General features: G+C 52.7%; 1 protein-coding gene across 27 annotated transcripts in view; it reads left to right on the top strand.

Annotated features, from left to right (window-relative positions):
- AFAP1L2 (actin filament associated protein 1 like 2) overlaps positions 1–13,644 on the top strand; it is a 108,004-nt gene that overhangs the window by 86,620 nt on the left and 7,740 nt on the right. For 17 of the 27 annotated variants that reach the window (XM_077945041.1, XM_077945040.1, XM_077945035.1 and 14 more), the window contains 6 exon segments: positions 1,008–1,213; positions 2,738–2,917; positions 6,665–6,754; positions 8,620–8,704; positions 9,216–9,320; positions 11,438–11,649. In XM_077945041.1, coding sequence (XP_077801167.1) covers positions 1,008–1,213; positions 2,738–2,917; positions 6,665–6,754; positions 8,620–8,704; positions 9,216–9,320; positions 11,438–11,649 — 878 coding nt within the window. 27 annotated transcript variants of the gene reach the window in all.

Here is a 13,644-nt window from a genome sequence, read left to right as displayed (position 1 = left end):
GGATGAATAGAGAGATAGACAGATAGATCGATCAATCGATAGACAGATGAACTGATTGACTGATTTATTCACACGTTTGTTTTGTCCTTGAATAGAGCAGTGGGACCTGGGAACAGAGCCACTCTTGCAGGGTGGTGGGGACAGAAACTAGAAACTGAGGTGGGTGGGGTATACGTAGAATCGTGCATGATGTGTGCTCTGATGAGTTTTGGGATTCTTTTGAAATGACAAAAGAGTAAGGGTTTAAGTTAGAAACGAGTAAAAGGAGCTACATTTGTGCCAGGAGGTATTAGGGAAGGAAGGCAAGCAGTGTCTATGGAGGATATGAGTGGAGGTTTGAAAAAGGGCTCTGACTAGGAGAGGGTATTTGGGAGGAAGAAGGTGGCCCCTTTGCCCACAAAGTATTTCCTGCCGTGGTTTATTTGGACTTTTATTTTGGAGGAGCCACAGCCCCTTCCCCAGATCTAGGACTGAGCCAGGCCCAGCCAGGCCGGTGGCCATTAGAGGCCTGCCTTGCACACAGCTCAGGTGGAGTGCAGGTGGCGTTCTCTTCCTCCTGAGCCCTTGGAATGCCAGAGGCCAGGCCTGGGAGAACCTGGCAGCATCCCACCCCACGCCCTTCATCTTTAATTTGAGGAATTAGAGGCCGTGAGTAGGAGAACCGGCCTTGTCAAGAGCAAACAGTTGGTCTGTGGGGCAGTGTCTTCTCAGGGTTCCTGTGGACTTGGGAGTGACAGGATTTGAGAAGGAAAAGGGAGAGACTTTGGTTTTAAGTTATGTGTGTTTTGTGGCCAGAGGCAGCATCCAAGAAGCCTCGCTGAGGGGTTTGGGGGCAGGAAAGCCAGCCCTGGGATCTGGCTGGTGGCTGTGGGGTTGGTTTGAGGGCAGGGAGAGTCGGGGGCTGTGGTCTGGCCGCTGCTGCTCCTGCCTGCTGCCCTCCCCAGTGATGCTGCTTCGGGACCGTCCCCTGCCCCATGGGGCCCTGACTGAGCTGGTCTTCCTTGCAGAGGACGGAGAGGCTGTGAGCAGCTCCTACGAGTCCTATGATGAAGAGGACGGCAGCAAGGGCAAATCGGCCCCCTACCAATGGCCCTCACCGGAGGCTGGCATCGAGCTGATGCGCGATGCCCGCATCTGCGCCTTCCTGTGGCGCAAGAAGTGGCTGGGACAGTGGGCCAAGCAGCTCTGTGTCATCAAGGACAACAGGCTTCTGGTCAGTCTGCCTCACGTTGTCTTGTACCCCCGCTCCTCTCAAGGGAAGGGGCAGGGACAGGGAAGGAGGGGCAGGGACAGGGAAGGAGGGACAGGATGGTCCCTGACCTGAGAGGTTTCAAGTTTGTTTATATCAGGAGATTTTAACTTCTCCCTAACCTGAAATTGTATACAGGATTTTGTGTATATGGATGAATATACTTTTTCTGAACCAGAGAGGTCTAGTAGTTTCACCAGGCTCTCAAAGAGGTCTGTGACTACCACTGCCTCCCCCGTCTCCATCCCATCCTCCTCTTTGTGAGACAGATACATCTTTCTGTCCCCTGATCCTTTTTCATGTCCTGTCCACTGGAGTCCAGTCAGGCTCCTCCAGCCCAGCCCCAATTCTGGCTACTGTTTTTGTTGTTGTTGTTGATGATGTTTTGTTTGTTTTTTGTTGTTGTTTTTGAGACAGAGTCTTGCTCTGTCACCCAGGCTGCAGTGCAGTGGCGCGATCTTGGCTCACTGCAAGCTCTACCTCCTGGATTCAAGAGATTCTCCTGCCTCAGTCTCCTGAGTAGCTGGGATTACAGGCGCCCGCCACCACGCCCAGCTAATTTCTGTATTTTCAGTGGAGATGGGGTTTCACCATGTTGGTCAGGCTGGTCTCGAACTCCAGACTTTGTGATCCACCTGCCTCAGCCTCCCAAAATGCTGGGTTAACAGGCGTGAGCCACTGCGCCCGGCCCTTGCTACTGTTTTTATCTGTGCAGCATGAGAATGCTAGGTATCTTCTCAGAAACAACAATATTTTGAATAAGTGATTATAAGACCAGACCCAGCAAGGAACCAGATATTACTCTGACAACAGTCCTGTTTCCTGCTATTTTAAATTAAAATTCCCAGTTGCGTGTCCTGACTTGAAATTCCACGGAATTATTACAAACACCTTTTCTTGCTCCGTGCCAGTGTTATTTCAGGTAATCCTGTTAAGCAAGCCTGTAAGGTTTCCCCCATTTTACAAATAGGGAGCCAAGGGGTAAAGTATTTTCTCTGGTAGGGGAAGAGAATCCTTCCTTTCTTTGTTAACACATCATCTTCCTAACTAGGCAGAGAAGAAGCTTAGTGTTTGTGCCTTATGGATCCTTTACTCCAGAAGCCAAGCAAGCAATGCAGAGAGGTGGAGAAGGAGTGAAAGTCTGTCCACTTTGGAGAACTGAAAGGTGTCCACAAGGGACGTATTTTAGGGCCCCCCAGGCCTGGGGCAAGTTTGAACCATTTGGACAGCAGCATCCTGGAGCATCCTTGGCTGAGGCCAGTGAGAAGGAGGCTGGAGGGAGAGAGGGACAATCTGATGTGAAGAACAGGAGTTGCTGATATTTGAGGTTAAGGCTCCAGGCTGCTTCGGGGTGTCCAGCCTCTTAGTCTTGCTGGGTAAAGTTAGGCTCCTGGTGGGTCCTGCAATGTCCAGGGGCCCCTCCTTTGCAGACATCACCTCCGCCCGGCAGCCCTGGGAAAGTGGTATATTTTCTCTCTTTCCTTCCAGTGCTACAAATCCTCCAAGGACCACAGCCCTCAGCTGGATGTGAACCTGCTGGGCAGCAGCGTCGTTCACAAGGAGAAGCAAGTGCGGAAGAAGGAGCACAAGCTGAAGATCACGCCGATGAACGCCGATGTGATTGTGCTGGGTCTGCAGAGCAAGGACCAGGCTGAGCAGTGGCTCAGGGTGAGGGGGACACCGGACCACTTGGAGGGGCTCCTAGAGTTGTGGCCCCCAGCTTTTCTAAAGGGATGGATGATAGGGTCGGGGTAGAAGATGTGTGATCCTTCAAGTTTGCAGGGCTTCCTGTGTTCTAAGTGGTAGTGATCTGTCTTCTGCAAATGGGTTACAGCATGCTGCTGCTAGGTCTGAATCCCCAGTAGCCCGGACTTGGGTGCAGTTGAAATCCATTCCCCTTTTTGCCTGTAGTGAGGCATCCCCCACCTACTTATTTATTTATTTATTTACTTACTTACTTACTTACTTACTTACTTATTTTGAGACGGAGTCTCGCTCTGTTGCCCAGGATGGAGTGCAGTGGTGTGATCTCTGCTCACTGCAAACTCTGCCTCCCGGGTTCATGCCATTCTTCTGCCTCAGTCTCCCGAGTAGCTGGGATTACAGGCACCCGCCACCACACCTGGCTAATTTTTTGTATTTTTAGTAGAGACAGGTTTTACCGTATTAGCCAGGATGGTCTCAATCTCCTGATCTCACGATTCGCCTGCCTCAGCCTCCCAAAGTGCTGGGATTATAGGCGTAAGCCACCGCACCCGGCTCCCCCACCTCCTTATTAAAAAAGAATACATGTCGCTGTAATTTGCCATGTATTTGCCATAGACCAAGGACTATTAGCAACTTTAACCCATGTAACCACACTGGGGATGGCTGGGGAATGTTAATGTCCCCATATTACAGGAGTGGTGATTAAGGCTCGAAGGGTGGAGGTGATGGATCCAAGTCATCTGCCAAGTGGTGGCAGCATTGGTTCTCAGGCCTAGGCCCGTCTGATACAGTGCTGTGCCTCCTGCCACCGCAAATGCTTGTGGTCCACTCTGCCCACGCTTCCCCGGGTGTGATGATGATGAGCCACTTGGGGAGGGGCTTGCCTGCCCCAGGTGAAAGCTGGGCTTGATGCTTCCAGCAGGTGTAAAGTTTGCAACAGGAATGGATCCCCAATTCCAGAGGGACCTCCAAACCCAGCAGGGACCCTGGTGAGGCCAGCAAGAGCCAGAGCAGCCCTTCCCCTCCTTCCTGCTGCCCCCTCTCCCATCACAACCACTTCAGCACAGGAGCATTCTATCTACCCTGCACCCCACCCCACTCCACCTGCCACCCACCTAAATGTAACCACCTTGGCCAGCCTGTCAGAAACAGATCTGGACCGCCTCAGCAAAACATGACCAAAATGTACCCACCTGAGGCACTGGTCCATCCCTAGGTTGAGTACCCTAGATTTGGAGCAGGCAGGCTGTTTTTGTAAACCCACTAATTGTTTTAGAAATGCCAGGCCTGGCCTAACCAAGCTTCTAGAAGGTGCTGACAGGTATCTCAGTCTTTACTGCAAAATCTTCAAGTGGTGCAAGACAGTGGCATGTAGAAAAGGAAAGGCCAGTGCATACACAGGTTTGTGGCTTGGCTTCACAGATCTCCAGGTGGGGTGGGGTTCCTGAGAGAGCTAACAAGCTCTGAAAGGCCAGCCCTGGGCATTTAAGAGCCAGGGCTCTGAGTTCAAATCCGGGCTTCACCCCTTTTTAGCTGAGTGATTTGGGACTGGATTCTTTAATGTGCACAAAGTGCTTAGCACTGTGCCTGGTACATGCTGAGTGCTCCATGAAACCTGGATACTACAGATAAGACCACTGAGGCCCAGAGGGAGTGGGGGGCTTGTCCTGGGCTGCAGAGCTGATTAGGACCCAGAGCTCTGGGCTGTTGGTTTCTTACCCCAGTCTCCTGGCTCCTATCCCTCCCCATCCTCACCCACTACACACACACACTCATTTGCACACATATATGCACACATGCACATTCATGTATACATTTGTATACACATAGACAAATGCACATGTATGCACATTTGCATGCACATTTATGTTCATGCATGCATTGTGCATGCGTGTACACACACACACACACACACACACACACACACACACTGCTCTTGCTCCCAGTTCCCCACTCTGTTTCTCTGACTGCTCAGATCCACTGATCCTCTCCCTGCCCCCCGGCTTCCCTCCCTAAACTCTCACGCCCTCTTCCTGAGACCCCTGGCCCCACAGCCTCTGCTGGTGGTTTCAAAGACAAGAACGCTTTCAGAAAGCACAGACTTTCTGTGTCTGGCCTCCACAGAGAGACCCTTTCCCCCTGCTCAGATAAGTGCAGAGATGGACTTGGCTGGAAATGCCTGCTCTGAGAAGCTGCCCACTCTTGCGTTTTGGCAGTAGGGGCTGGTCCGCCTGTCCGATGGGCTCTTCACCTGGCTGCACTGGGTTTGTGAACCCCATCTACCTTCCTTGGGCCTCTATGTCCCAATCCTGCATACTCACACCCATGCCCAGGGTGAGACAGGTATATATGGCAGTAAACGGGAGCTGCTAACTATGGGACGAGGGTCCCAGTAAAGGAAGGCACAAGGCAGGGGTTTTCCGGGAAGCATGACCCTGCCCCCACCCCACTCCTGAACTCCTGGCTTAGTGGCACTTTCCCTGGGCAGGGGCATCTGTGTATTTGGCCCAAGCTAATAGGGATGGTAATCGTGTGCCCGCGTACTTGATATACAAGTGCTCACAGCCGGTTCCTGGCAAAGGTATTGTCCCAGCTTACAGATGCAGTGGCTGAGGCTCGGACTCAATGTCACACAGGTGCCAACTCTAGTGCCTGCGCTCTTCCCTTGACACTGGGTTGCATATGCAGTGTGGACCACAGTCCCGAACTGGAGTTCTTGGGCTCTTCTGATTTGAAACCTGTTTCCACAAACTACTGTAGGCATAGACTGAAAGAGGAGAATCTTTGAAATCACTCTAACTAATTCTGCACCTCCAAAGGGCTTCCAGGTGGGCAGCGTGTTTCTGGTCACCCTTGGAGCTGCCCCAGGAAGAAGGGAGTGCTCCTGGCTCAGACGGAGGCAATGCTTTGCATAGTCAGAGCCACTGCTGACTTTCTGCATCTGCCCCCAGCCCAGGCTCCATTCCTCCAGCGGCCCAAACCCACCCACCCACCCTTTTCTGGACCCAGCCTCCCTCCCCAGAGTCTCACGCCCTCTTCCTGAGACCCCTGCCCCATAGCCTGTGCTCGGGGTTTCAAAGACAAGAACGCTTTCAGAAGGCACAGCCTCTCTGTGTCCAGCCTTTACAGAGAGACCCTCTTCTTCCACTGGTCACTGAAGCCAGTGAAGAGGCCCCTTCCCAGAGGAGGGTGGGTGGGTGGGTGGCGGCTGGCGAGTCGGGAGAGCCAGTGGGTCGTTGGAACAAGGCAGTTTGCAGGCCTGCTCCTCAGGCAGCGTGGAGACTCCGCAGAGTTGCCTGACCTCTGGAAAGCCAGAGGGACTGCCTAGCAAGGCAGTTGTTCGTCACATCTACAACAGAACAGTAGTCCTGCCTGGAGTGGTGGCAGGAAAGGGGCTCATGGAGCCCTGGGCTGTGGCTCTGGTCATCTTTGGCCTTTGCTGTCAAGGCCCCCCTTCACGTGCCCCTGAACGTGTGGGACCTGCAGAAAGGAGCCTAAAGGATGAGCCCTCCCCACTGCAGCCCTGCCCAGCTGGGTCCAGGGCCACATGCAGGCCTTGGGGCTGGGGTAGGGGCCCTCCTCCTCGGAAATTCTTCTCTCTCACCTTCACCCGTTCTCCCCTGACCTGCAGGGCCCCTGGCTTCGGCCTGGCTGTGAGTGCTGGCCGGAGGACCTCAGCCCCTGCTAACGGCTTCCCTCCTGCCTCAGGTCATCCAGGAAGTGAGCGGCCTGCCTTCCGAAGGAGCATCTGAAGGAAACCAGTACACCCCGGATGCCCAGCGCCTTAACTGCCAGAAAGTAAGCCTCTGCCCTGCCTGGAGGGAGAATCTCCTTCCATGTTTTCTCTAAAAATTAAAAGTGTAAAATTGGGAGCTTCGTTTTTATATTTCAGTCCAATTAACAAGAAACATACAATGCTTGAGGCCGGGCACGGTGGGCTCACGCCTGTAATCCTAGCACTTTGGGAGGCTGAGGCAGGTGGATCACCTGAGGTCAGGGATTCAAGACCAGCCTGGCCAATGTGGTGAAACCCTGTCTTTACTAAAAATACAAAAATTAGCCAGGCATGGTGGCGGGCACCTGTAATCCCAGCTACTCGGGAGCCTGAGGCAGGAGAATCGCTTGAACCCAGGAGGCGGAGGTTGCAGTGAGCCGAGATAGCGCCACTGTACTCCAGCCTGGGTGACAGAGGGAGACTCCATCTCAAAAAAAAAGAAAAAAAGGAAAAGAAACATACGCTGCTTGGAAAAGAGCAGCAATTCTAGCTTGGCAGGAAAATGGAGGAAACGGATACAGACCTAAAATACTTTCTTGCTTGTGGGTGCTGGGGGTGGGCAGGTGGGGGGACGGGGGAAGCTTTATTGGAACAAAAGTCACTTTGGCCTGCATTCTTAAATAGGGAGATTGATTTTATGAGGCACTTCCTTCCCCCTTATTCCTCAGTAGGGCCTCTGGGTCTGGGGTACTGTCTCAAGGCTGATTGCAACCAAAGGGCTGTAGTGCTCATTTGCATGGTGCTTTGGGGGAGCTTTGGGCTTAAAGGTCAAGGCTGAAGAAGTTGAATTAGGTTCTGGCCAAAAGGAGGATTGTCACCTGTGGGGTCACATTTCCTGTCCCTGAGTACCTGCAGGTAGGTGTCCTGAAGTGTGGACACACATAGAACAGTCAGAACGTCACTGTGGCTGCTCTTGGGGTCCCCACCCTGGCAGGGGGGAAAACGAGGCACACAGAGGGCTGGAGCAGAAAGGAGGCTACTTACTCTCCAGAAGGCACAGGTCATCCCACATGGAGAAATAGCCCACAGTCCCTCCAGATTCCAGAGTGACTCAGGAGGGGCCATTTTTCATCGTCTCATGTATTCCTTGGCCACTGACAAGAAAACAAAAGTTGGAACGAATTTGGGTTTTCTTCACATTGGGGTGAGAATCAAGAGCTGTCCCTAAAGATTTGGCATGCAGTGCTTCACTGGCCAGGGACTGCTGGCCCTGGACCCTGCCTAAGGCCGGTCCTGTTGCTTGGGAGGCCGTCAGCTTGTTTTCTAGAGGTCTGGAGTCGGTGATGCTCTGAACGCAGCTTGATTGGAACGTTCTGAGGGTTTCATGTTCTAACAGCAGCAGCTGCTATACTTTTCTAGGGATCATCTTGAGTCCCCAACAGCCCTGTGAGCAGACGGGGATGTCACCCCCATGTGACACCTGCAGAGTGAGGCTCAGAGAGGCTCATGTCACTCGGGCACCGGCCTGGCAGCAGAATGCTCCGGCCAGGACTCAGATCACATGGTCTGCTCCTGTGCAGACGAACCAGCTCGCGTTGCTAGAACAGTCAGCTCTCAAAAGACTTCTTCACGCTCTCAGTATGAGTAGTTGCTAGCTTGACAGCCAACGCCATCGGGGACGCACTCTAATGCCACCCATGAGCAACCTGCTTGCCCTGCCCAGTGGCTACAGGGTCGCCGTCACATCAGGTTGAACAGCCATTTGGAAGTTGGGCCAGTGTCCTACCAGCGACCTGGATTCTGCCGTTTAGGTGGCCGGCAGGGGTTTGCTCAGGCATATAACCTCTGGCATACAACGAACAGCCATCTATTATTTTCCCTTAAATTGTGGTCTCCAAGGTAACTGTTCCCAGCCAGTGATCTCCATTCATGTCTCTTTTGTCCATAGCCAGATATAGCTGAGAAGTACCTGTCAGCTTCAGAGTATGGGAGCTCCGTGGATGGCCACCCTGAGGTCCCAGAAACCAAAGACGGTAACATCATGTGATCGGGAGGGGAATGGTGTCCCAGGCTGTGAGACTGGGCTGTCGGGCTCAACCCTAATGGGTTTTAGCAGCTGGTTCTACCATGGCCTCCCATTAATAAACTACTTGGAAATACTGCTAATAGATCCAGGAAAAAGGGAGACACAGCCAAATTGAAGTTAAGCTTCATGAAATGCTGGGGATAGAATGTTCTTCCATCTCTTCTTGTTTGCTAACCCTATTTCAAATCTCTTTGAGCCAGTACAGTCTGTAAAGATTCTCAAGTGGTTGTATGTTCTTTAAGAAGTCTGTGTACCCCTCTTGAATGTGTGACTTTAAAGACACCTGACTCTGGCCTGCGGCTCCTGGTTTGGGGAGATGTGTGTGCATATGTGTGCGCATATGTAGCGGGGAGGGATGGGTGGATGGAGTGGAAATGGGTTTGCTGTTTTTTCCATCTCTCATGGGCACACGGGTGGACCACGTGCAATACCAATTGCTTTGTGTCTCATCTTGACAGTCAAGAAGAAATGTTCTGCTGGCCTCAAACTGAGCAACCTAATGAATCTAGGCAGGAAGAAATCCACCTCACTGGAGCCTGTGGAGAGGTCCCTCGAGACATCCAGTAAGAATTGTAGCTACCTCCGGGACCAGAGGCTCATTCCCTGGGCTGGAGCCTGCAGGAAGGCGAGCTCGGACAGTGAAGGCAGGGGGTTTTAGGTCTTTCGTAAACATCTTTAGGGATGGAGAGCCTGCAGCCGTCAGGTTCCCATCTGTTGTTACTGCAGGCAGTTCTTTATGCCTGATCCAACTCTCTCTTGCTGCATTGTTGGGGCCTTTGTGGAAGTGAAGGGTAACTGATTGGTGTCCTCCTAGAATTCTTTTAAAAATGATGTTCATTTGATCTATATTTACAGGGTATGGCAGGGACCGTGTTAAAAGGGGACCAAGCAGAAGGATGGCAGGCACAGTACTGAGAGCTCACAGCCTGCCTGAGGGAGGTGATGATTTTATACCCATAAGCATGCACTGTGCCATCTTCGTAGCTATCGGGACTCAGGGACAGAGAGAATTTTCTCGCCCTGTGGGCAGAGATAGCTTTGTGGACCTGAGCCTTGAGGGGCGTGTAGGAGCGGAATGGTACCTGTGGACAGGAGCAGTGACTCTGAGATGGGAACAGCCGAGACCATGAAGGGGACAATGAGAACCCTGTACTGGTGCAGAGGGTATGGGTGCGGGACAGAGGTCATCTCTACGGCCTTCGCTCATACTTGGGGAAACTGAGGCTAGGAGGAGTGACAAGCCTTTCCTGGGAAATATCTTGGGGTGGGCCTGGTATCTTGATCCCCAAGCTGGTCCCACATTGGAGGTCATCCTTCCTGGGGCCTGAAGGCCATTGTCCCATCTCTGGGTTCCCTTCCTGAGTCCCAGCTGAGTTTTCTTGTGTTCTAAGGCTGGCAGGGTGCTGGGGGGGGGGGCATTAGGAAGGCAGTAGACAGAGCTGTATCTTTGCATTCTCCTGCTTCTCCAGCCAGGGTGCCAGGCAGTGGCCTCAGGGGGCATGATGTTTGGCCTGGGAGCCCGGTCCCTATGAGTCACTGTTTAAGAGATGTGGCTGGGTTATTGCTGGATGTCTACTCCGCAGTGAAGCATGCTCCCTGTGGCTAGGGGAGGACTGGGAGAACCACAGCTGCTCTCCTTCCCAGGACTGGGGCTGCTTAACACATCTGAGATCCCACCTCTCATGATCCAAAGTTCTCTTCAGTCCAGAGGATTGTGATGGGTGTGTGGCATCTCTGTCCTGGTCTCTAATTCTACCACTTTGTGTTAATATGGCTTGGCAATATGCATGATCCCCACTGTGTATCCAGCACTGGGCCAGGCAGGAAGGTAGCTGTGCACTTTCACTCTACTGCCTGGTTCAGCAGGCCAAAGCTCAGGGCAGCTTCCAGTCCCTTAGGACACGGAAGGTGTCTGATGGGTTCTGAAGCTGAGATTCCGGGGGGACACTAAGGAAGCCCAGAGGCGGTGCCAGCCCAGGACACACCTGGACACCCATGCCCTCCTGTCCCCACATCCCCTCCTGTCCCCGCATCCCCTCCTGTCCCCGCATCCCCTCCTGTACCCGCGTCCCCTTCTGTGCCCGCGTCCCCTCCTGGATCTGCAGCCCCAACCCCTCCTGCACCTGCATCCCCTCCTGCACCTGCGTCCCCTCCTGCACCTGCGTCCCCTCCTGCAGCCCCGCTCCCTCCTGCATCTGCGTCCCCTCCTGCATCCGCGTGCCCTCCTGCACCTGCGTCCCCTCCTGCATCTGCGTCCCCTCCTGCATCTGCATCTCCTCCTGCAGCCCCGCTCCCTCCTGCATCTGCATCCCCTCCTGCATCCGCGTGCCCTTCTGCATCTGCGACCCCTCCTGCATCCGCGTCCCCTCCTGCATCTGCGTCCCCTCCTGCATCTGCGTCCCCTCCTGCATCTGCATCCCCTCCTGCATCTGCATCCCCTCCTGCATCTGCATCCCCTCCTGCATCTGCATCCCCTCCTGCAGCCCCGTCCCCTCCTGCATCCGCGTCCCCTCTCCATCTGCGTCCCCTCCTGCATCTGCGTCCCCTCCTGCAGCCGCGTCCCCTCCTGCAGCCCCGTCCCCTCCTGCATCCGCATCCCCTCCTGCATCCGCATCCCCTCCTGCAGCCCCGTCCCCTCCTGCAGCCCCGTCCCCTCCTGCATCTGCACTTCCTCCTGCAGGTTACCTGAATGTGCTGGTGAACAGCCAGTGGAAGTCTCGCTGGTGCTCTGTCAGGGACAATCACCTGCACTTCTACCAGGACCGGAACCGGAGCAAGGTGGCCCAGCAACCCCTCAGCCTGGTGGGTTGCGAGGTGGTCCCAGACCCCAGCCCCGACCACCTCTACTCCTTCCGCATCCTCCACAAGGGCGAGGAGCTGGCCAAGCTTGAGGTACCACCGGCCTGCGGGGCAGGGAGCAGGGTCAGCCAGGGTGTGGCGGTGGTGGCTGTTTGCTGCCAGTCTCTGGGACTGTAATCCTACCAAGGGAGAATCAATGTCCCCACGTGTTATTTTTCGTTTGCCTGAGATTGTTCGCATTTTTAAAAATTTCCATTCCTTTTCTGACCTCAGGGTGGTTGCATTATAGGAGTGGAACCATGCGCTACTTCCTGCACTTGGGGCAGGAGGAGTATTTTTAACTCCCTGAGCTACTGGAAAAAAGCTGCTGGGGATTCAAAGTGGGTGCTGTTTTGTTTGGGTGTCACCAGCTGGGAGAGCCTCTAGGCCCAGTACATAAAAACCACACTGTTAGAGCTTATCTGGGGGAAAAAATTCACTTTGTGATACAATTACATTCCTCTCACTCCCCATCCTGTTTGATATGATGTTACATTTACCAAATTAAGAAGTGATATAATGCCTTGCAAGCTGCTGCAAGCGGAGATTGAGTCCCTTCCACGCATGGAAGCACCCACTTGCCCGTGAATGCTCCTTCACTTAGTCTTTGATGAGGAGGTCCTCATTCAAACTTCGCTCCAATCCTGCCCTCTGGTGGCTGAAAGACCCACATCTCAATTGCTTCCCAGGGTCTAGCTTATAGCTTATATTTGTCCATTCAGCTGTTCCCCATCAACAAACATCTCCTCAGCACAGGAATATGGTGGACAAGAGCAATATGGGCTCCCTGTCCTTGTGGCACTTACGTCCTAGTTTGGGAGTGTGATGTTATTCAGCAAATCACCCAACTGATCGCTGAGCTTCAATGACTGGAAAGAAGTGGGGAGGGTGCTATAGATTTGTACTGGGGGCTGGGTGACAGGCTGGGAGCAAGAGAGCCCTGATGGCTTTCAGGGGAGGGCAGCAAGCTCAGATCGGGGTTCTGAGATGCTTCCTCTGGCTACTGGGGTGGGAGTGGATGGAAGGGGGCAAGAAGGGACCTGTTAGGAAGCTGTCACAGCTGTCCAGGGCAGAGACGCAGCCTGGACTAGGGGAGGCCCATGAAAAGCTGTATTTAGAATCCAGTTGAAACTAAGTGGGGGTTGGGCATGATGGCTCACGCCTGTAACCCCAGCACTTTGGAAGGCCACGGCGAGTGGATCACCTGAGGTCAGGAGTTTGAAACCAGCCTGGCCAACATGGTGAAACCCTGTCTCTACTAAAAATACAAAAATTAGCTGGGGGTGGTGGGGCACCTGTAGTCCCAGCTACTTGGGAGGCTGACACAGGAGAATTGCTTGAAGCCGGGAGGCAGAGGCTGCAGTGAGCCAAGATCCTGCCACTGCGCTCTAGCCTGGGCCACAGAGCGAGATTCTGTCTTAAAAAAAAAAAAAAAAAAAAAAAACTGTGAAAAAGAAATCAGCTAAATGTCAAATTCTGCTCATCGCGACCTCTTTGGTGAAGAGAATGTAGCAGCAAAAGTGATGGAGTTATGGGTTATACCAAAGGGAGCTGATTTTCCTCATGAAAATAAACCTATAGCTTTGATTAAATGGGCAGTTTTTTCTTATTTTAAAGAAACAATGTTGACATTTTAACTGAGGTACCCAATGGATGAATTTGATGAGAATGCATTGTCCCCTGGGGAAAAAAATACCAAATTCACTGGGATTTTGATCACAGTTTAGCAGCTGAGCTAGTGTAAGGCACTTAAAAGTTGTCCCGACTTTACTGAAGCCACGAACAAAAATAAATTTGAATGTTATTTCTTAGGGATCCAGGGAGTCTTGTTGTATGTGGGATTAAGGTGATGACATGCATCGTTCATAAAATACAAGTGTCAACTTAAAAGACAATTTTTTAATCATTTTAAAAACTAACAGGTGATCACTAACAATTTTTAATAGTGATCACCTGGTGATAAGTTTTCACCTCCTAAACACACAATGTATATAAATCTCATATGGCCCTTGGGACAAAAATCCACAGCATTACTGAGGTGGCATCAAG

Source organism: Macaca mulatta, chromosome 9, assembly GCF_049350105.2.
Source record: "Macaca mulatta isolate MMU2019108-1 chromosome 9, T2T-MMU8v2.0, whole genome shotgun sequence".
NCBI lineage: Eukaryota > Metazoa > Chordata > Mammalia > Primates > Cercopithecidae > Macaca > Macaca mulatta.
The sequence above is the reverse complement of the archived record's forward strand: the minus strand, read 5'-3'. Positions and strand labels throughout refer to the sequence as shown.